Source organism: Netta rufina, assembly GCF_964035555.1.
Source record: "Netta rufina genome assembly, chromosome: W".
NCBI classification, from domain to species: domain Eukaryota; kingdom Metazoa; phylum Chordata; class Aves; order Anseriformes; family Anatidae; genus Netta; species Netta rufina.
In genome coordinates, this window is record NC_140139.1 from 16,780,646 (window position 1) to 16,804,024 (window position 23,379).

At 37.9% G+C, this 23,379-nt stretch overlaps 1 protein-coding gene across 6 annotated transcripts in view; it reads left to right on the plus strand.

Moving 5' to 3' along the window:
- LOC311220762 (chromodomain-helicase-DNA-binding protein 1-like) overlaps positions 1 to 23,379 on the plus strand; it is a 92,588-nt gene that overhangs the window by 50,320 nt on the left and 18,889 nt on the right. For all 6 annotated transcript variants that reach the window (XM_084304322.1, XM_084304319.1, XM_084304323.1 and 3 more), the window contains exons 7-24: positions 3,591 to 3,816; positions 4,748 to 4,848; positions 5,107 to 5,285; positions 5,771 to 5,898; positions 5,975 to 6,191; positions 6,788 to 6,877; positions 7,687 to 7,877; positions 8,996 to 9,184; positions 9,354 to 9,516; positions 13,522 to 13,674; positions 13,969 to 14,040; positions 15,565 to 15,714; positions 16,402 to 16,550; positions 20,010 to 20,106; positions 20,201 to 20,296; positions 21,279 to 21,455; positions 21,631 to 21,791; positions 22,493 to 22,534. In XM_084304322.1, coding sequence (XP_084160448.1) covers positions 3,591 to 3,816; positions 4,748 to 4,848; positions 5,107 to 5,285; positions 5,771 to 5,898; positions 5,975 to 6,191; positions 6,788 to 6,877; positions 7,687 to 7,877; positions 8,996 to 9,184; positions 9,354 to 9,516; positions 13,522 to 13,674; positions 13,969 to 14,040; positions 15,565 to 15,714; positions 16,402 to 16,550; positions 20,010 to 20,106; positions 20,201 to 20,296; positions 21,279 to 21,455; positions 21,631 to 21,791; positions 22,493 to 22,534 — 2,581 coding nt within the window. The remainder of the gene's footprint in view (positions 1 to 3,590; positions 3,817 to 4,747; positions 4,849 to 5,106; positions 5,286 to 5,770; positions 5,899 to 5,974; positions 6,192 to 6,787; positions 6,878 to 7,686; positions 7,878 to 8,995; positions 9,185 to 9,353; positions 9,517 to 13,521; positions 13,675 to 13,968; positions 14,041 to 15,564; positions 15,715 to 16,401; positions 16,551 to 20,009; positions 20,107 to 20,200; positions 20,297 to 21,278; positions 21,456 to 21,630; positions 21,792 to 22,492; positions 22,535 to 23,379) is intronic.

Here is a 23,379-nt window from a genome sequence, read left to right on the forward strand (position 1 = left end):
TCCTGGTGATATCCCTGATCCAGGCTCCAGGAAGATGGTGGAGTACATTGTGTAATATAAATGTCAGTTGTTCTCAGCTGTAGGTCACCTGTGATTGTAAACAATAAGTTTAAAAATACCAGGGAGTCATCTTGTTTTTCATACTCATATGTGTATGTTTCTTTTGTAAACTTTATAAAATAAAGCATAGAAGAACTTGCATAACTAATGAAAAAATAAAAAAAAATACGTGGAAGATAGCTCCATATTACGCAACTGCATACCATGCTGTTAAACTACTATTTGTACAGTTTATTGATTACATGATAGGTATAAACTGTTTATAGTGAGGCAGAGAAAGTGGACTGGATAGGGCATCTAACCAGTAGGCTGAACCCTAAAGGATGGTATTGGGAAGGCTGAAGCACTGAGATGGTGATTTCAGGTATTCCTGTATAATTAGTCTCAATACAATACAATGGATGGTGGAATGGCTACAAAGTGCATCTAAAATTTCAGTAATGTGCTTGGATATGAATTTCTAAAATTTTATGAATTATGATAGGGGTCTCATTTTCATTAGCTGATAGGATGCAGTATCCTACTTAAGTGTTTTTTTAGTCTGAAAATTAGGGTTCAAATCATAGAAAATTTGGCCCCCCCCTCACACTTCAAAACTGCCTTTCTTCATGGGTTATACCTAATTTCTAGAGTTTCTGATATGCTATAGAGCTTGCACTCTCTTCCCTCTCACCTTCCTTCTCCCATACTGTCCTAAATGCCATTGTATCTTTACTCCAGCCACTTACTCAAATGCAAAGTATCACTGCTGTGTTAAAAGCCTTTTGAATAAGGCTTCTTGTATTCTGTATGCTTAGATGTTACTGTTTGTGCTGTTCTTTGTTATTGTCACTCTCTTGCTAGATCTAGACCCTTAATCTGGTTGGGTCCAGATGAAGGGTCTAGATCTTCCTTTCTTGGCTCTTCTCACAGAAATGAGCTTGTTTACAGATGAAGCATACTAGCAGCAGTAATACAGACTTAATGTAATTAAAACTTACTCCACATAAAATTCCAAATGCAGGGGGAAAAATGTTGTAAAAAGAGGTTAGGAAGACATAACACAAGATCAGTACATTCCAATAAGCAAGAAATCAGGCAAAAATGCTGGGAGGCAAGAATGAAAGATCAAGGAGCTCCTGGCCAAACTAAAACACAAAAAGGAATCATACAGAGAGTGGAAGCAAGGATGGGTAACCTGGGAAGAATGCAGAAACATTGTCTGAGCATCCAGGGATGAGGTTACGAATGCCAAAGCCAAGATGGAATTGAATCTGTCCATAGATGTCAAGGACAATAAGAAGGGCTTCTATAAGTACATTAGTGACAAAAGGAAGGCTAGGGAAAATGTGGGCCCATTGCTGAACAAGATGGGGAACCTGGTTACACGGGACAGGGAAAAGGCTGAGGTACTGAATGCCTTCTTTGCCTTGGTCTTTACCATCAAGGCTGGCCCTCAGGAATCCCAGGTCCCAGAGACCTGGGGAAAAGGCTGGAGGAAGGAAGATGGATCCATGGTGGGAGATGATCAGGTCAAGGAATACTTAAGCAAACTGGACATTCATAAGTCCATGGGCCCTGATGGGGCCACAAGTACTGAGGGAGCTGGCAGATGTCCTTGCAAGGCCACTCTTGATAATCTTTGCTTGATCATGGTGACTGGGAGAAGTGCCTGAAGACTAAAGGAAAGCAAATGTCACTCATCTTCAAAAAGGGCAAGAAGGAGGACCCTGGGAACTACAGGCCAGTCAGCCCCACCTTGATGCCTGGGAAGGTAATGGAGCAGCTAATCCTGGAAACCATTTCCAGGTATATGAAGGACAAGAAAATCATCAGGAGGAGCCAGCATGGATTCACCAAGAGGAAGTCATGCTTGACCAACCTGATAAGTTTCTATAATGATATGACCAGCCTGATGGATGAGGGGAGAGCAGTGGATATAGTCCACCTGGACTTAGTAAGGCCTTTGACACTGTCTCCCATAAGATCCCCATAGACAAGCTGTTAAAGTGGCCATTGCTGGATGGACAAACAGCGAGGTGGTTTGAAAACTGTCTGAATGGCTGGGCCCAGAGGGTGGTGGTCGGCGGCACAAAGTCTAGTTGGAGGCCAGTAGTAACTAGGGGTGTACTGCAGGGGTCAATACTGGACTCAGTCCTGTTCAACATTTTCATTAATGATCTGGATGATGGAGCAGAGTGTACCCTCAGCAAGTTTGCAGATGACACAAAATAGAGGGGCACGGTGGATACACCAGAGGGTCTTGCTGCCATCCAGAGGGACCTGGACAGACTGGAGAAATGGGCAGAGAGGAACCTCATGCAGTTCAACAAGGGGAAGTACAAAGTCCTGCACATGGAAAGGAACAACCCCAGGCACCGGTACATGCTGGGGGCCACCCAGCTGTAAAGCAACCTTGCAGAAAAGTCTATGGGGGTCCTGGGGGTCACCAAGTCGAGCATGAGCCAGCAATGTGTCCTTGCAGCAAAGAAGGCTAATGATATCCTGGGATGCATTCATTAGGCAAAGTACTGCCAGCAGGTGGAGGGAGGTGATCCTTCCCCTCTACTCGGATTTGGTGAGGCCACACCTGGAGTTTTGTGTCCAGCTCTGGGCTCCCCAGTACAAGAGAGACCTGGATCTACTGGAGAGAGTCCAACAAAGGGGCCACAAAAATGATTAAGGGACTGAAACATCTCTCCTATGAGGAGAGGCTGAGAGAGCTGGGACTGTTTAGCCTGGAGAAGAGAAGGCCCAGGGGTATCTCATCAATGTCTATAAATGCCTGAAGGTAGGATGCGAAGAGGATGGAGCCAGGCTCTTTTCAGTGGTGCCCAGTGACAGGACGAGAGGCAATGGGCACAAATGGAAACACAAGAGGATCCATCTCAACATCAGGAAGCACTTTTTTCTTTTTCTTTTTTACTGTGTGGGTGATGGAGCAGTGGAACAGGTTGCCCAGAGCCTGTGGTCCTGGGCCTGTGGTCCTAGGCCTGTGGTCCTGGGCAACCTGCTCTAGGTGTCCCTGCTTGAGCAGGGGGCTTGGATCAGATGACCTCCAGAGGGCCCCTTCCAACCTCAACCATTCTGTGATTCTGTTAATTGTTTTCATAGCTTCCATAGTAATAATTGAATAGTAGGTTTTTCAAGTTGCAAGTCTGATCAAGCCTAATGTTAAATATCTATTATATGCTCAGAGAGGAGAAGAATCTAGTAAAGATGGCATCAAGCAGTCCTTGTGGAGCGTTCCCTGGGGTTCACAAAAAAAACTAGGGGCGACAAGAAAATTCTAATAAGAAAAGATGAGGTACTATAGGTTCGATGCAAAGTGTTTTGGTTTCTGTTTTGACTCTTTGGAGTATTTTTACATGTATTAACTTAGTTTCATCATAATATTAAAATAAGAGGAGTGACATAAGTATTGTAGCTGAAATTAGTCAAGGTACATGCTTAGGTAGAAACATCAGGTTGTTTTCTGCAGTACATTTTTTACTGTTTAATTTATGGCAGTGCATTCTTAATCAAGCCTAATGGTGTGGTGTCTTATTCAGCCACTGGTGCTGCAACCACTATCTATGCAGTCGAGGCAGATGGTGACCCAAATGCTGGTTTTGAAAAGTCAAAGGAGCCAGGAGAAGTTCAGTATCTTATTAAATGGAAAGGTTGGTCACACATACATAATACTTGGGAAACTGAGGAAACCCTGAAGCAACAAAATGTTAAAGGAATGAAGAAACTGGACAACTATAAGAAAAAGTATCAGGAAACAAAACGATGGTGAGTGTTTTTATAACTACTTCCATGTAACATATTTTGTAACAGTATAGATGTTTTATTGTGTTTATGTATGTTCCATTGCCTCTTTATGAAGGCATATCAAGTGCCTTTACAACAGGAAGACAAAATCTAAGTTGAAGCTTCCTTAATACTTATGATCCTGTAACATTCTGAGCATTCCAAATTTGGTTGAGAAAGTGAGTATACTCACACCTTCTGTAAAATCAGGCCTTTTAAGGAAGCAGCTTTTGCACCTAGACTTTAATGCACGTTATAAACGAAGTTTTAACAAGGTGAGTGGTGAGTTTTCTGGTTTTGTTTTAAATCTTACCTTTTACTAGTTTTGTCATTGATTGTACTTTGATCAGAGTTCTTTGGGAATTCCTGCAGAGATTATTAAAAATAAAAAGAAAAAAACCTGAAATTCCTAAAGCACTCAAAACATTACAGCATTTACTTTTTTGGCTCAAACTTCCTTTAAAGCCTCAGAACCAAGAACTGAAGAAATCCTTATGTTTTAGTGCTACCTTTTTGTGTTCAATTTTATTAGTGTGTTTAATATAATCTGTGAATGCTGGTGGGATTTTTAGCATCTCATACTCATAAAATGGATTCTTATTAGCGTGATTATTAGTGCTGTTTTACGAAAATATCATGTGAAGTATACTACTTGCTGTTGAGAATAGACATTGTAAATTATCTGCATAACTAGTACAAGCTGTAGCTGATAGAAATGTCTCTTAATTTAGCTTTCTCAGGCCAGATGCAACACTTTTATAGCAGGAATTTCATTCAGAGTTGTAGTTCCTTCAAAGAAGCTTTCTAAGCAGCATTCCCATGATGTTTACATTCAGAGCTTTAGAATTGCTACATTTTCTTAGTTTTATAACTACATAATGTAATAAGTGCTTTAAATAAATTTCCATTTCAGGCTGAAAAATGCTTCTCCAGAAGATGTGGAATATTATAACTGCCAGCAGGAACTTACAGATGATCTACATAAACAATATCAAGTAGTGGAAAGGATAATTGGTACGTGACAAACTTGCAAACAGAAAATGTTGTTGAGAATATTCTGTGTTCGTTACTTTCACATTGCCTTTATAGTTAAGAAATTTAGGTTATAAATATCCCTAACAACTTAAGGCAAAACAAAATCTGATAAAGAGAAAACTCATTGTACTGTCTTTGCTGTGAAACTAGTTCATGTTGTCTTATCACTTAAAATGAGTGCTTTCTTAAAAAACAAAAGGAAAATATTGATCTGGTATCTCTGATACGTTTCTGCAGCTCATTCAAATCAGAAATCAGCAGCTGGTTATCCAGATTACTATTGCAAATGGCAGGGTCTGCCTTACTCAGAATGTAGCTGGGAAGATGGTGCTCTCATTGCCAAAAAATTTCAGGCATGTATTGATGAGTATTTTAGCAGAAATCAGTCCAAGACCACTCCATTTAAGGACTGCAAGGTGAGTGTGTAATTGCAATGGATTTATACAGTTGTGATAATTTTAAAAAAGAAAAAAAAGTTGAAGTATTTTATGCATCCTGAGATCAGATGCTAATTATAAAATATTTTTGAAGGTTGTTCAGAATAGTAATGATAGTTATATTTATATATGAAGTAAGTATCATTACTGAGAATAGTTTTTTGTAGATATTTGTTCCCTGCTTCTTTTATTACCGTTCAAAGATGGAATTTGGTATTCTTAGTTTTTTAAAAGTATCCTTTGTGAAAGAGTTAATGTCACTTCTGTTGTGGAATGTAGTTCAGCCATTCAACTTGCTCCTCCAACTTGCAAGTGAGTTGATGTTGTATGGCCTAGTTGTCTGTGATGAATAAACAGTAGAATTGGCAACTCAACAACATTTCTACCACTAATTTGTTTCTATAGGAAAGCATTTTGATAACTTCAGTCAGTAGCAGGACTGATGCTCAATTTGCTTTTGACAGATTCTTAAACAGAGGCCAAGGTTTGTTGCACTAAAGAAGCAGCCATCTTATATTGGAGGACATGAGAGTTTAGAGTTAAGAGATTATCAGTTAAATGGACTGAATTGGCTTGCTCACTCATGGTGCAAGTAAGTATAGTCTTAAATGAGTTTTGCTGTTTTTAAATTGTAAGCATTTATAAAACTTTTTTTTTTTTTTTTTTAGAGGGAATAGTTGTATTCTTGCAGATGAAATGGGTCTGGGAAAAACAATACAAACAATTTCTTTTCTGAACTACCTGTTCCATGAACATCAACTGTATGGGCCTTTTTTGCTGGTCGTGCCACTTTCTACCTTGACGTCTTGGCAAAGAGAGATTCAAACTTGGGCTCCTCAGATGAATGCTGTGGTTTACTTAGGAGATATAACTAGCAGAAATATGGTGAGTATTTCTTTGTATCATTGAAAAAACTTAGTGGTAAAAAGCAAGACTCATTTCATGTTCCTGTCTTATGCTAATCTCCGATATAAATATCTGGGCCTGATATATAAATATCAATAAATAATATATTTATTTAATAAATATTTCAAATACTTATTTGAAATATTTTGTGTTTAAAATGCAAATTAAAAGCTTAAATTTTGTTCTGATATAAATGTATGTGAAAGATTCCCTTCCTGCTTAATAATAAAAATGATTAAAAATGCAACCTTGCATTTGAAAATAAATTGTCTTTTGTCATGCAATTATTTAGGTCCATAAAATAAATATAAATATTTAAGTATAACAGCCACAATTTTAATTCCTTTTCTGAAATGAGGAACGTAAGTAACTGTTAAATTAAAAAAAAAAAAAGTTTTGTGGAAATTTTGTCATTTTTTCAGAAGTTTAAATTAATAGCTTGAGTATTGTGTTCCTGTTTTGTGATCAGATTATTGTATGTCACTTAACATTTATATTGCTGTAGTTCTTAAAGTCATACTGACCAATAAGACTGTTTTTCTTCTAGTTTACAATTTACTTGATTCTTTTTATAGATTAGAACTCATGAATGGATGCATCCACAGACCAAACGATTAAAATTTAATATACTTCTAACAACTTATGAAATTTTGCTGAAGGATAAGGTAATCACACTTATTTCTTCAGGGTGATTAAATGAGTTTTACATTTGACAAATGTTTTTGAGTTGCACATATTTTGGTTCTGGATGTGGAGTATGACAACGTTGCTTTTAGAAATATGGCAGTGAAGTGTTCTTTTTTTTAAAAAACACATTTATATTTTCTGTATGTGTGGTATGGCTTTCTCCCCCCCCCTCCCCTTTTTTTTTCTCCATATCAGTTTGCTTGGGCTTCTCATTACTGTAGTAATTTCTTCACTTCTCAAAATGCTCTACTTTTTTGTAGACTATCATCCAGGAACTGAAAAAAAACAACAAACCAACTCATAGCCCCAAACACCTGTGATTCACAACTCTGAAATCCATGTTTTCTTTGTATTTGTGTGTGCAGTAGTATGTATATTCTTACTATTTCTATGACGGTAGCCCATAGAGTTATTGTTAATCTTAATGGCATATGAAAATTTTAACTGAAAGCCAAATGAGTGGAACTTCTTTACTTCATTTGTTTGTACATACTGGAAAGAAGAGAGTCTATTCTGTTTTTTTTTTTTTATTTTTTTTTTTTTATTTTAAAATTTATAGATCAACTTTATTTAGCCTTTTTCTTTTCTTTTCAACTTGGGATGCTTCCATAAACTTTTGTTGAATCCTGCAAACATAAAAACTATAATTGATGCTAAAAATGCATAGGTGTCCATATGGTATTAAAATTAAAAAGTGATGGGATTTATAACCTCATGTAAAATGTCAGAAATTACATAATATATTAACTTGTTTAATGTCTTCTTCCCCCATCCCAATTTCTTTAAGTCATTCCTTGGTGGTCTGAATTGGGTGTTTATAGGGGTTGACGAAGCTCATCGTTTAAAAAATGATGATTCCCTTCTGTACAAGACTTTAATAGACTTCAAGTCTAATCATCGTCTTCTTATTACTGGAACCCCTCTGCAAAACTCCCTCAAAGAGCTTTGGTCTTTGCTGCACTTCATCATGCCAGAAAAGTAAGGAAGAGTTTTACATGGTTCTTTTTATTTATTTATCAAGTTTCTTATGGTGGAATATTTTAGTGATTGGAGAATCAATAGAGATAGAGAATTACATCGTGAAACAGTTTAAATATCTTATATAAAATAGATGTACATACTTTTTCATACTATTTTTCATTCTATTTTTGATAAGTCATTCTGGTAGCAGTTGCTGCTTTTTCTGTTTTAGCAGTCCACAAAAAGGGTGGATTGATGTATGTGGTTGATTGATATTGATGTATGGTTGATTGATATACGTCTTTTTCCCTGAAAGCACATATCTTAATCTAAAAGGAAAACCACATGGACTTACTGTATGGAAACAGAATGGGGCTGAGGATGTCTTCTTTTCTGTGTTAGTACCATTAATGAGAACAAGTTTGTACCATGATGCCTGATATACAGTAGTTCAGTCAGGCAGCCTTATGGTTTGCATACAATACGTTTATTGTATTGACATTATTCTGTAGTGACTTCTGTTTATATCTGGAATAAAGGAGAACACATGTTCCTTTCAGATATCTTGTGAATACAAATCACTGTAGCTCCAATTTCGGAGCTATGCATTACATCGACTTCTTCAGAACCTTACAGTCCATTTTCTTAGTCTGTTAGCACATATCAGAGGATAATCAAATTTCAGCTAGACCATCCAATCTGCAAGAAGTATGTAAAGTGGTCTGTTCTCTTGCACTCCCTCCAGCCATGCAACTTTTTTTTTCTCATGCTGCTCTTGAGAAATATAATAATGGAATTTCTGTAACCTTCTACCTGGGTTTCCATGCAGAAAAGTAAAATGCAGAGCTTTCATTGGAGAAATTAAAATTCAGTAGTTTGTTTTGAACTTTCATTTTGCAAAAGTGTTTGGAAACTTCCATTCTACTATTTGCAGACAAAATGTTTAGAATTGCTTGTGAGATGAAAATTCAGAAATTTATTGAATGAAACAGAGGGGAGTGGGGAATGAGTCCATATGCTTTTGTGTGCATGTGGTATATTTATGTTTTTTTTTTGTGTTCTGTTTCTTCGCTGTTGCTTCTTCAGGTCATTCATACTGTGTCATTATTCTCCCTTTATTCTTTCTTATGTTGAAGGTTTTCTTCCTGGGAAGATTTTGAAGAGGAGCATGGCAAAGGGAGAGAGTTTGGTTATGCAAGTCTTCACAAAGAACTTGAACCGTTTCTACTCAGAAGAGTTAAAAAAGATGTAGAAAAGTCTTTACCTGCTAAGGTTGAGCAAATTTTGAGGATGGAAATGAGTGCATTACAGAAGCAATATTACAAGTAAGTAATGACGCTTTTAAAATCGCACTATTTTAATTAGATGTCTGTATGAAAAGTAATGAAGTGTAATAGTTCTCATGACGCAATTTGAAATGATATTTTGAGAGCTTACCATTTGTGGAAATATGACATGTTAGAAATTACTTCCACTACACATTTTATATCATAGGTGGATTTTAACCAGGAATTATAAAGCCCTGAGTAAAGGTTCAAAAGGCAGTACCTCAGGCTTTTTGAACATCATGATGGAACTCAAGAAGTGTTGTAACCATTGCTACCTCATTAAACCACCAGATGATAATGAATTCTATAATAAACAGGAGGCCTTACAGGTAATACCACCTTGTTTTTTAATTTATTTTTATAAAGTTGTTTTCCATCTCTAATATACATGCAGAAATTTTGTAGTGTTCTAGCAATTTATTAATTCTTATTAAAGTATATTAATAGAATTATATAATGTTAACATTTAATATTAATAAACAAGTTCTCAATTAAATGTACATCATGGGTTTTACAGGTAAGTGAATTGTTTCTTTATTTCTTAGCTAGAACTGAATAATAGAGAGATCAATACTAAATAAAGCATCTCTGTGCAAATGCATGACTGGCAAAGCACCAACAGTCCATGTGATAGCAGAAAGTGATCTGCATAGTCTCTTCAAGCTTTTTTGTAAACAAACACTGTTCGCTGCATGCCTGTAAACAACCAAACTGAAAGGAAATAAAAGTAATAAACATCCAAAGCTTAGTCTGATTTTTATTGTTATAAATGAAAATACCTGTAAGCATCATTACTAAAGATGATTCGTGATTGTTTTGTGTTTTGTTTTGTTGTTGTTTTTTTTTTCTTCAGGGTTTTGTTGCATTTTTTGTTTGTTTTGTAAATGTTAACCAATCTTTGTACTTGTATTGAGTTCATGTCACAAGGTTTTGGTAGCAGGGGGGTTGCAGGGGCATCCTCTGAGAAGAGACCAGAAGCTGCCCCAGGTCAGATAAGAGCTTACTCCAAAAGGGACCCACCACTGGCCAAAGCTGAGCCAATGAGCAATGCTAGTTGCACCTCTGTGATAACATATTTAAGAAAGTTTAAAAAATTCTGCACATCAGCTGTGAGAGAGGCAAATGAGAAAATGGGAAAAACAATCCTGCAGACACCAAGGTCAGTAAAGAAGGGGGAGGTGCTCCAGGTAGCCTGCAGAGAAGACCATGGTGAAACAGGTTGTCCCACTGCAGTCCATGGAGGACCCCATGCCACAGCAGGTGGATATACCCTGAAGGAAGCTGCAGCCCATGGGGGACCCACACTGGAGCAGTGTGTTCCTGAAGGACTGCACGCTGTGGAGAAAACATGTTCTTGAAGAACTGCAGCCTGTGGGAAGCCCGCGTTGGAGCAGCTTGTGAAGGACTGCATCCCATAGGTGGGACCCCACACTGGAGCAGGGGAAGAGTGACCGTGAAGGAGTGGCGGAGATGAAGCGTTATAGACTGAACACAGTCCTCATTCCCTGCTCCCCTGCTCCGCTCAGGGGGAGGATGTAGAAGAGGATGGATGGGGGGAAGGTGGTTTTTAGTTTGCTTTTAGTTCTCGCTGCTCTACACTGTTATTAATTGGCAATAAATTAAATTAATCTTCCCCAAGCTGAGTCTGTTTTGATCGTGATTGTAATTGGTGAGTGATCTTCCTGTCCTAATATCAACCCATGAGTTTTGTTGTTCTTTTTTTTTTTTTTTTTTTAATCATAATTTCTGCCCTTTTACTGCCAAGGAGGGGGAGTGAGAGAACAGCTTGGTGGGCACCTGGCAGCATTTTATACCAACATAAATGCTTCTAATGATCTTTTTTTTTTTTTTTCTGTAAGCTTTGAAGTTCATAATTTCAAGACTTTCCCAAAACTACTAGATTATGCAGTGACAGCTTGTGATTTCAAGGTGTTTTATATTATAAAGTGTTTCTCAAAGCTAAAGGGTATTTAATTTACAACGTGTCACACTCTAACTACCTAAATTATAATTAAACTCTTTAGAACTGTTCAGCCATTATTTGTAATAATTGCATATTTTTAATAATGATTTCCTTGGCTCATCTGAATAAGCTTTGCTAACTCTTATTATGAATGATACATCCTTCTCATTTCAGGCAAAAGGAATGAAAGCACCTAAATCCAATTTTTTTATTCTACATAATTCTATCCTGAGCCTCTTCACCTAAAGAGGCCTAATGTTTTCAACATTAAATTCAATGTGCATCTGAATTCCTCTTCTAGTTGTTCCCACTGGAGCTGAGAAGGTACATGGTCTGTTTTGAAAGTAGTAGGACTGGCTTTTTCCTGGGCGAACGGGCGGACAAGAGGCGGTCTGCGCACACAGGATCGGTGGAGGGGGATATTGGGAACGCTGAGAAAAATCAGCAGTCGGCTGTCGGCCGTTGAAGAGAGCAGGTCGTTTGTACTGTGAACACCTGTCGAAACACCTCGTCACGGAGAATCATGGAGCGTTTACTGGAGCAGCGATACACGATCAAATTTTGCGTGAAGCTTGGTAAAACTGGCAAAGAGACTCACAATGTGATTAAGGAGGCCTACGGTGATGCTGCCATGGGTAGATCGGGTGTTTTTGAGTGGCACAAGCTGTTCCGAGAAGGTAGGGAAAGAGTGGAAGATGACGACCGCTCCGGACGCCCTTTGACCAGCAAGACCAACGAAAATGTGTCGCGAGTGAAAAATTTACTGAACCGTGATTGCAGGATGAGTATCAGAATGATTGCTGATGACTCGAGCATTCCTCAAACCCAAGTTTTTGAGATGGTGAAAGAAAACTTAGCCATGAAGAAAGTGTGCGCGAAGTTTGTGCCGCGAGTGTTGTCAGAGGAGCAAAAGGCCAACCGGAAAGCGATCTGCCAGGGTCTTCTTCATCATGTGAATGAGGAGCCCGACTTTTTGGACAATGTAGTGACTGGTGACGAGACGTGGGTGTTTGAATATAACCCGGAGAGTAAGCGGCAGAGCACAGAATGGCACACCCCTGCTTCCCCACGCCCCAAGAAAGCACGAATGAGCAAATCCAAGCAAAAGTCCATGCTCATTTGCTTTTTTGATCGACATGGAGTCATCCACAAAGAGTTTGTACCACCCGGACAAACAGTTAATGCAGTTTTTTACATGGAAGTCCTCACAAGACTGCGAAAATGCATTGCTCGTGTCCGCCCAGCCATCGTCAACAATTGGTGGCTGCACCATGACAACGCACCGAGCCACACAGCGTTCCGCGTAGTGGAGTATCTTGCCCAGCACAAGGTGGCAATGCTGCCTCAGCCCCCCTACAGCCCTGACTTGGCCCCGCCAGACTTTTTTCTATTCCCGAGAGTAAAATCAGCGCTCAAGGGGAAGCATCATGCATCGGTAGAGGCGCTTCAAGAGGCCGTGACGAGGGAGCTAAACAGCATTCCGGTCCAGGCGTTCATGGAGGCGTACAAAAACTGGAAAACTCGTTGGCAGCAGTGTGTAGATGCAGAAGGGTGCTACTTTGAAAAATTCTAATCGTTTGTTCTATTCTCATGAATAATTTTTTTTTAGAAAAATGAGTCCTACTACTTTCAAAACAGACCATGTATAATGCTATAAGCCATCTAAAGCCTCTTGGGCTCTACAAACAAGATTCCTCTCACTTTTAACTTGCCTGAGAAACTTGACAGATTAGTTACTGTTTAAAAATAATTAGAGGGTCAAATAGCAGTGCTTATTTCTGTTCAAAAGATGGAAAGCAAGGAGTAAGTAGTACTAAATTAGTAACGTAATCTTACTTCCTACCAAATGATTATTTGGTAGGAAAACATTGAGTCTATATCTCAACTGCTCTAACTTGTAGCACAGTTTATTTGCTTACTTTTTTTAATGAAACGTTAAGATGATGTTTTATTAGCCAAAGCTGAGAAATGCATTTCCTTTAAAACATGCTAGTTAGTATTCCTGTTGCTTCCAATTAGAGTACTCCATGCTTTTATAATGAGTTTTTACGAGATCAGGACTGACTAAGTCCTTATTAAACTTTCATATTCAATTAATGCTGCATACTAGTAAATGTATATAGTGGTATAGTATGGACATCTGAATGCGTTATTTAGTTCTAGGAGACTATTGTGTGCACATTTTAAAACATATTTTTAAGGGAATGTCAAAATTTCTGTCATTCTTCCCATTCCAGTAGACAAGAAAGCAAACCTTAAACCTTAAAAAACCTTAAACCTTAAAAACCTTAAAAAAAAGTGTAACCAACTGCAGTGTATATTAGTGTTAAGGTGAACTAATTTTGCAATACACCTTTTCTTATCTTTGTAGCATTTAATACGAAGCAGTGGGAAACTAATCCTTCTTGACAAGCTACTGATTCGTCTACGAGAACGTGGCAACAGAGTACTGATTTTCTCTCAGATGGTGAGGATGCTAGACATCCTAGCAGAATATTTGAAGTATCGTCAATTTCCTTTTCAGGTAGGAATTTTGCTGGTAGTAGCCAAGAAGCCTTGATCTTTGCCACTTTAGCTTAAGAAAAGGAAAAGTGTCCTTTTTAGTAGAAGGATTTATAAAAGTTTAATTTTATGTACAGAAAAAGACTATATGATAAATGGTGTTTTGAAATTAAAATGATAAATTAGAAAGGTGGTGTAAAATGTTACATTGCTCTTCTCCTTGCCCCTAATTGTTTTGGCAATTGAGATTTCAAGTTGCTCTGATTAGAATATAGTATGAGAGTTCCTCTTTAACTGTAATATTTGATCTCTTTAGAGACTTGATGGATCAATAAAAGGGGAATTGAGGAAACAAGCACTGGATCATTTTAATGCAGAAGGATCAGAGGTATGATATTAGTGGGTGGTGGTTTTTAAATCTATACAGCTTTATTTTTTTTCCCAAGAAATATAACAAATATTACCAAAAAAATGAAGACAGAAAAAAGTAAGGGATGTATCATGTTGAAATTTTGTTATTGGTAACCTATATATTACAAGATTTACAACTCTTTTTTTTCTGAGAAGAGGTTAAATAGGAAACAGAATTTATGAAAATGATGTTTAACTAATATAACTGCATAAGTTACCTTTTTAGATTTTTGACAGTGCTTTTTATCAAAGTAATTTTCAGTACTGTATAAACACTGAAGAATTTAACCTGTGTTTTTTTTTTTGTTTGTTTGTTTGTTTTGTAGGACTTAGTCCTTCAGTTTTTACAGGAGCACTGAACTTTTGCATAAGCCTTTGACATTGAACAAGTACTTAGGGAATGGGCAGAACTGAGTTGTGTATATCCTTGTATAAAGAAAAATTGTTTTAAATATTTTTTAAACCTGGCTTCTGTTATCTTCATTTACTATTTTTTATTTCCTTGCCCTGGAAGAAAATGAAGAACTGATTTATAGCCATCGTGTACTTCTATAAGATTCCTAGTTTATTTAGCATTCCTACAGTGGAAGCCATTCCATACCTTTGATAATCTTAGGTCTTCTGTTCAACACTGACAGGGTTTTTTTCAGCAATAGAAGCATAACATTTGTCAGTTGCTATTGGGCTTATATTTATGTTATGGTTGAGGAGGAAGGACTTAATTTCATAACATAATCTTCAGATATTTGTTAAAACAGAACTAACTTCTGTATGTAAATTTCTAATATAGACATCATTGCCTTTTTCTGGAATTCTTGTAGTTGTACTGTATGTTTTTTTAAGATGAAGGGGGATCCAAACTTCACATGGTATTCAAAAAAGGAGGTAAATTATAGACTTGTGCAGCAACAGAATTGTTTCCTGTTTTATTCTCTATTTCTTTCCTAATAATCCATAAAACTACATTTTACCTAATCAACTTTCTTCACTATTACTGAGTGAAGGTCTCAATATCTATGACAACTCCAAGGACTCATTCCTGTGCATTAATGGTTTGCTATTACTTGTCACTGTATTTAATATTCAAAATTGTTTCCTATTTCTCTTTATCTTGAATTTCATATGCTTTTTTTTTTATTGCCTGTCTCATAAGATCCTCCTGCAGTCCTTCATAGTTGTCCTTTGTCCTTGAATAATTCCATATCATCTGAAAACTTTGATCATACTATTTTCATATTGTTTCTGAGTGTGTTGAAGAGCATTGACCCTGACAGAACTCGTTTCCTATCTCTTAACCAGTTACTTATATGCTCAAGAATCTTCCCTCTTATGCCATAGCTGCTTAGTTTTCTTTAAATATATATATATATTTAAGCTTCATACTCAAAGAAGCTTCACCTATGGAAGAACTATTTGATAGTGTATGAGTTGATAGTCCGCTCCACAAAGCATTATTATGACTAATACATATATAAAGCTATTTCTTATTTTATAATTTCAGGATTTCTGCTTTTTGCTGTCTACCAGAGCTGGAGGATTAGGTATAAACTTGGCATCTGCTGACACTGTAGTTATATTTGATTCTGACTGGAATCCACAAAATGATCTGCAAGCGCAGGCTAGAGCTCATAGGATTGGACAGAAAAAACAGGTATGCATATTTGTCTTCTAAGCTTCAAACCTGAAGGAGGGTTTCACACAGTAGCCATAAGCTGTTTGTCTGGCCATCGCAGTCTTTGTGTATTTTGAGAATAACTAGAACTTGCCAGGTATGTCTAAAAATGTTAATAATGCTCATTTGACATTTTTTAATAAATAAATAAATAAATAAATAAATAAATCTCTCCCTATATGGAGAAATGGCATAGTAGCTGTAGTATATGGATGAGTAGAGAGAAGAGTTCTGGGCTTGTCTCATGTTCATTGGCTTCATGTCATCCTAGAAAATAACTGTTATATTTAAGGCACATCTCCTTTACCTAATGATAAATAATTAGTAGTTCTCTTTGGGTTTCTTTCTTGCAGAAGACTTCAAGTAATAATCAGATATGACACTGTTCCTTATGGCCATGCTTGTGCCTAATCATTGAAGTTTAAAGAGGAGAGGTCTAAGAATTTCTTTATTTTTAAAAAACTTTACGTAGAGACAATGGTAATGTGATTGACTGGTTTCATATGAGAAATACTAGTTCAATGAGATAGAAGATTAGAAGTAAGGACTAACATTGTTGTTGTTCAAGGTGTGTTTTTTTTTGTTGTTGTTGTTAATCTTATCTGAATATTGTTTTCCTGTGTAATTTGTGAGCATGTAAGTAAAGCCTATTTATAATATACATAGGTTAATATTTATCGGCTAGTCACAAAAGGATCAGTAGAAGAAGATATTCTTGAAAGAGCCAAGAAAAAGATGGTGTTAGATCACTTAGTGATTCAGAGAATGGACACTACAGGGAAAACTGTACTACATACAGGCTCTACTCCTTCAAGGTATATTTATATAACTTACATATCAATTTAGAGTTAAGTATACTTGACTATTTTATTAAAAGTGCAAGTCACTTCACTTGGTTAACAAAAGGCAAAAAATATATGGTAAGGTGTTATATCATAAAATCATAGAATGGCTTAGACCTTAAAGATCACCTCATTCCAACTCCTCTGCCATGGGCACGGATGCCACCCACTAGATGAAGTTGCTCAAAGCTCCATCCAACCTGGCCTTGACCACTTCCAGACATGGGGCATCCACTACTTCTCTGGGCAACCTGTTCCAGTGCCTCACCATCCACCAAGTGAAGAATTTTCTCCTAACACATGATCTAAATCTCCTCTTTTAGATTAAAACCCTTCCACCTTGTCCTATCATTATCTGAGTAAAAAGTCAGTCTCCATCTTTTTATATAAGCCCTCTTTAAGTACTGAAAGGCCACAATGAGGTCTCCTCAGAGCCTTCTCTTCTCCAGGCTGAAAATATAATCATAGATTCATTAAAGTTGGAAAAGACCTCCAAGATCATCTGGTCCAACCATCACCCTACCACCAATATCACCCACTAGACCATGTCCCTAAGCACCACGTCCAACCTTTCCTTAAACACCTCCAGGGATGGTGACTCCACCACCTCCCTGGGCAACCTGTTCCAAAGTCTGACTACTCTTTCTGAGAAGAAATGTCTCCTAATTTCCAACCTGAAACTTCCCTGGTGCAACTTGAGGCCATTCCCTCTAATCCTATTGCTAGTTATCTGGGAGAAGAGGCTTACCCCCAGCTCCCCACAACTGCCTTTCAGGTAGTTGTAGAGAGCAATAACGTCTCCCCTGAGCCTCCCTCTTCTCCAGACCAAACAACCCCAGTTCCCTCAGCCGCTCCTCAGAAGACTTGTGTTCCAGACCCTTCACCAGCTTTGTAGACCTTCTCTGGACATGCTCCAGGGCCTCGATGTCTTTCTTGAAGTGAGGGGCCCAAAAGTGAACACAGTACTCGAGGTGCGGACTCACCAGAGCTGAGTCCAGAGAGATGAACACCTCCCTGGTCCTGCTGGCTACACTATTCCTGATAGTAGCCAGGATGCCATTGGCCTTCTTGGCCACCTGGGCACACTGCTGGCTCATGTTCAGGCGAGCATCTACCAACACCCCTAGATCCTTTTCCTCTGCACAGCTTTCCAGCCACTCTGTCCCAAGCCCATAGCATTGCATGGGGTTGAGGTGGCCAAAGTGCAGGACCTGGCACTTAGCCATGTTGAACCTCATCCCACTGGCCTCTGCCCTTCGATCCAACCTGTCCAGGTCCCTCTGCAGGCCCTTCCTACCCTCTGGCAGATTGACACTCCCCCCCAAATTGGTGTCATCTGCAAACTTCCTGAGCGTGCACTCAATTCCCTCATCCAAATCATCAATAAAGACATTAAAGAGGGTGGTCCCCAACACTGACCCCAGGGGAACACCACTCATCGTCGACATCACTGGTCAACAGATGGATTTCACTCCATTCACCACTACCCTCTGGGCCTGGCCGTCCAGCCAGCAAAGAGTGTACCTGTCCAAGCCATGGGCCGCCAGCTTCTCCAGGAAAATACTGTGAGAGACTGTGTCAAAGGCTTTGCTGAAGTCTAGGTAGACTACGTCAACAGCCTTTCCCTCATCCACCAGGCTGGTCACCCACTCATAGAAGGAGATGAGGTTGGTCGGGCAGGACTTGCCTTTCATGAACCCATGCTGACTGGGCCTGATTCCCCCATTGTCCCGCAGATGCTGTGTGATTGCACTCAAGATGACCTGCTCCATCACCTTTCCTGGCACCGAGGTCAGGCTGACAGGCCTGTAGTTCCCTGGTTCCTCCTTACAACCATTCTTATAGATGGACCTCACATCCCCAGCTCTCAGCCTTTCTTCATAAGAGAGGTGCTCCAGCCCTCTGATAATCTTCATGGCCCTCCTCTGGTCCCCTGCTAATAGGTCCACATTTTTTTTTGTGCTTTTTTTTTGCCCCAGACCTGGATGCATTACTCCAAATGGGGCCTCACGAGGGCAGAGTAGAGGGGGACAATCACCTCCCTTGACCTGCTGGCCACTCCTCTGTTGATGCAGCCCGGGATGCAGTTGGCTTTCTGGGCTGCAAGTGTGCACTGCTGGCTCGTGTCAAGATTTTCATCCACCAGAACCCCCGAGTCCTTCTCTGCAGGGCTGCTCTCAATGAGTTCTTCTCCCAGTCTGTGCTCCTGTCTGGGATTACCCTGGCCCAGGTGCAGCACCTTGCACTTGGATTTGTTGAACCTCACTGGATTCACAGGGGCCCACTTCTCAAGCTTGACCAGGTCCTTTTGGATGGCATCCCTTCCTTCTGTTTTATCAACTGTGCCACTCAGCTTGATGTCACATCTGCAAACTTGCTGAGGGTGCACTCAATCCCACTGTTTATGTCTTTAATAAAGATATTAGACAGTACCAGTCCCAAAAAAGACCCCTGAGGGACATCATCATCCTCCACTTGAACATAATACCATTGAGTGCAACTCTCCATTTCTTAACATAGAGAGCAACACCCCCACCCTTTCTTCCTTGTTTATATCTTCTCTAAAGCTTTTAGCCCTCGATTTCAGTGTTCCAGTTGTGTGATTCATCCCACTGTGTTTCCGTGATAGCAATTATGTCAGAGTTTTCTAATTGGACCACGGTTTCCAACTCCTCCTGTTTGTTTCCCTTGCTGCATGCATTGGTGTAGAGGCACTTCAGCTGGGCTATTGGCTGTATCACCTTTTTAGAGGAGCCCTTCCTAATTCCTTTGGGACAATTCACAGGTATTCCCCTGTTGCTTCCTAAAGTGTCAGTGTTCCCAAGTTCTTTTCTGTCACTAAGAGGTACATCCCCTTCCCCCACTTCATCTAGTCTGAAGCCCTGCTAATAAGTCCCACCTGCTTACTGCCCTGAACACTCTTGCCCCACTTGGTCAAGTATGCCCCATCCAGTGTCAGCATGCCTGGTCTCTCAAAAGTACATCTGAGATCATAAAACCCAAAACCTTGAGCATGGCACCAGCCATGCAGACAGTCATTCACTTGGTCTGTTTGTCTCCTTGGGTCCCATTCACCAACTGGGAGGATACAGGAGAACACTATTTGCACTCCTAATCCCTTCAACATCTTTCTGAGGGGACACGAAGTCCTTTTTGATATTTCGGCATCTGGTTGCAGCCTTATTTGACCCTACATGAAAGAGTAGGAATGGGTGGTAGTCCTCTGACCCCAACAGTATATAATATAATAATAAAATAACAGCAACCTTATAAGTAAAGATTGCAAAGTATAATGTCTTTCTATATTTTTGTTTACATATTAAATATAGCTTTTATTTAACAGTCAGAAGGAAGCTTGATTAATTCATGGTTATAGTAATTTGAAAAAATTCTCAAAGATAAAATGCTTTTCTGAAATTTCCCGTATTTCAGCTCAACACCTTTTAATAAGGAAGAGTTATCAGCAATTTTGAAGTTTGGTGCTGAGGAACTCTTTAAAGAACCTGAAGGGGAGGAAGAGGAGCCTCAGGTAAATGGAGCAGTGCATCTACACTTTATGGATATAACAACTGAAAAATATGTATGAATTATTTTGTTATAAAAAGAAACAACTTCTGTTTCAGGAAATGGATATAGATGAAATCCTGAAGAGGGCTGAAACTCGAGAAAATGAGCCAGGCCCATTAACTGTAGGAGATGAGTTACTTTCTCAGTTCAAGGTATTGCTCTGTTCCCTCCCTCCTCCCATAATCATGATTTTCTTTATAAATGCTACTTTTTATTTCCTTTTGTGTAACCTTTTTCTTTCTTATGAAATTGTCAATTTGTTGACAATAGGTCAACTCTCGCATAGAATGTCTTTTCACCTATACAGGATAGTTACCACCAGTGCAAACATTTAAAAATGCATAATGTATTCTGCTAACAAAATAAGAAAGACATTTACAAATACATTAGTCTTTGATTTAATGATTGTAATACTGGGGAGGGCTGTTCTTCATTTAATGCTTTACACTGTTAAGCAACTATGGCACTTCTGAAAACAGAATGAAGTTTGGATTTCTTAGTTGATGACCTTTAGGAATTCCTTTCAACACATACGTAAACTTGAATTCCAGATGTATTTAACTGGATAATACTTAAAATATTATGGTGGGTCTAAATTGTGGGTGTGTCTTGTATCTCTTTGTGTGTGTGATTTTGTTTGTTTTTTGTTTAAAGTGGGGAAGGACTTTTCTTTAGATAGAGTACTAAATCACCTTCCTGCTGCTCATTCATTTGCAATATATTGTGGTTTCTACAGTTTATTAATGTTTGGTTAGTTCTGCGTAATAATGCAGAATTTTACATCAGCTTGAGCATTCAAATACTGTTAGCTTTGCTTTGAAGGAAATTAAACAACAATCACACAGCTATCAAGGAGGTATTTCATAGTGTTTCTATATTAGTCAACTTGTAAAAGAAGAAAAATATTCTCATATGTATATTCAGATGTGTTGCATGGAGCGTGTGCATTTCACGTATGAAATTACTTTCAAGACAATGATTCATGAACTATTTTATATGTATATATTTTGTATACATAAATAAATAAAATATGCCATTCCAAACTAAGTTTTCTTAAAAAGTTAGTTGCTGACTCCTTGTTTAAATAAAACCATGTACTCATTTTGTGAAAATACTTATGTTCCAATACATAAGGTAGCTAACTTTTCCAATATGGATGAAGATGACATTGAATTGGAACCAGAACAAAATTTAAGAAGTTGGGAAGAAATCATTCCAGAAGTCCAGCGGCGACGATTAGAAGAGGAAGAAAGACAAAAAGAACTTGAAGAAATATATATGCTCCCAAGGATGAGGAACTGTGCAAAACAGGTATCTCTGGGTTTTGACCAATTTTCTTTGATATTTGCATTGATGGTTTTTTGGCTTGTACTTTTGTGTTGGATGGTTTTTGCGTGTGCCCCCCCAATACATATTTTTGATGGGCTAGATAACAAATGAATAAAATGTTTTAGTCACATAGCTTTGAACTACTTTGAAATTCCAGATTAGCTTTAATGGAAATGAAGGGAGATGCAGTAGGAGCAGAAGATATTCTGGATCTGATAGTGACTCTGTCTCAGAAAGAAAACGACCAAAAAAACGTGGACGACCACGAACTATTCCTCGAGAAAATATTAAAGGATTTAGTGATGCAGAGATTAGACGGTAAGATGTGGGGGGACATGTGCTTAATGGGACTTTTTTTTTAATCATTATGAGTTTGAAAATATGGAAAACAATCTATCTAGGTATTTAAAGCTTTACTTTTTGTAGTTTGTGGTGCTGAGATAAAGAACTATCACATCCAGATTTTGAACAGATTTAGGTGAGGGATAAAATTGGGTTGGAAAAATATTCTTTATTGTTTACAGTCTTTTAATATGTGTTATTCTTCCTGCATCCCCTGAAGGCAGTGATTTCAAAAACAGTTGTTACAGTGGGTGAGCTTTTTTTTTTAAAAAAAAACATGTAAACTTTCCATCATTTTACCTAAAAACTGTAGTTGAAGAAAGGATGTGTATATCTTTGTGGAAATACCTACAACATGTTGAGAGAATTTTGTTTTAAACTTTAAACTTTTAAACTTTTGTTTTAAACACCTTGTGTTGCTGAATGCTTTGACTTGTGAAACTAGTAAAGTAACCTTTGAAATGAATTATATTTTCTATTTTATTTGTATCAGTTAATAAACCAAACAGAACTCTGGCTTTAAATGTGGGTTAATTGAAATGCTAACCTGCCCTGGTCTCTCTAGTTCTTTTCTTTGCATTGTCCATATAGCATTGTACTAAGACTTTACAAATAAATTTTGAAACCGGTGTAGTTAAGCATATGTTTTTAACTGCAGAATTATTTTCTGTTACTAGATTTATCAAGAGTTACAAGAAATTTGGTGGCCCACTTGAAAGGTAAACTCATTTGATTATATTTGTGTAGCAATTTGGAATCTGGTTTACATTAAAATTAGATCAGTACACCAAAAATCCTTAGGCTGAAGAGATAATAGTATACCCAACTTTTTGCCTTGATTATAACATAAAATTAAATTATTTCCTTTCTTCATACGTGGTATTTATGTAGAAAGACAGAAAGACAAACCTTTCAATTTTGGAAGACTACTTCGTCTTTTTTTACACTTTACCTATTAGCTTCTTTAATCCACATTAGTGACGATCATTCAGTTTTCTTGTTTGATAGTATGGTAAAAGCTTATGGTTTTATGCACTGTAACTACCAGTTTTACATTTTTATTGTCAGTTATTATTTTAAGCTTTCTGTATTACTCCATATTCTCCAAAAAATTATCACCTTCATTTTCTTTAACAATACTTATATTCTATATGATCATACAATATATAATAGTTCCTTTTATTTTCAAAAGAATATACAGAAATATATTGAAACTGTATAGTTAGGGTCCTTTATAGTTCCTATTGTATTGTCCTCTAATATCTGAAACACCTTTTTTTTGATTTTTTTTATTTCCTTTTTTTAAATAATATTTTCTGTATTCTTTTCTATAGATACTTTTAAGTGCATGGATTAAAAATGCACACGGCATAGCAAGTGTGGGTGAATTCTAGCTTATTTCATAACTACTCTAGTTTCAAAGTCTGAAGGAGTCATTCATGAATATATTAGTGACAAAAGGAAGGCTAGGGAAAATGTGGGCTCATTGCTGAACAAGATGGGGAACCTGGTTACACGGGACAGGGAAAAGGCTGAGGTACTGAATGCCTTCTTTGCCTTGGTC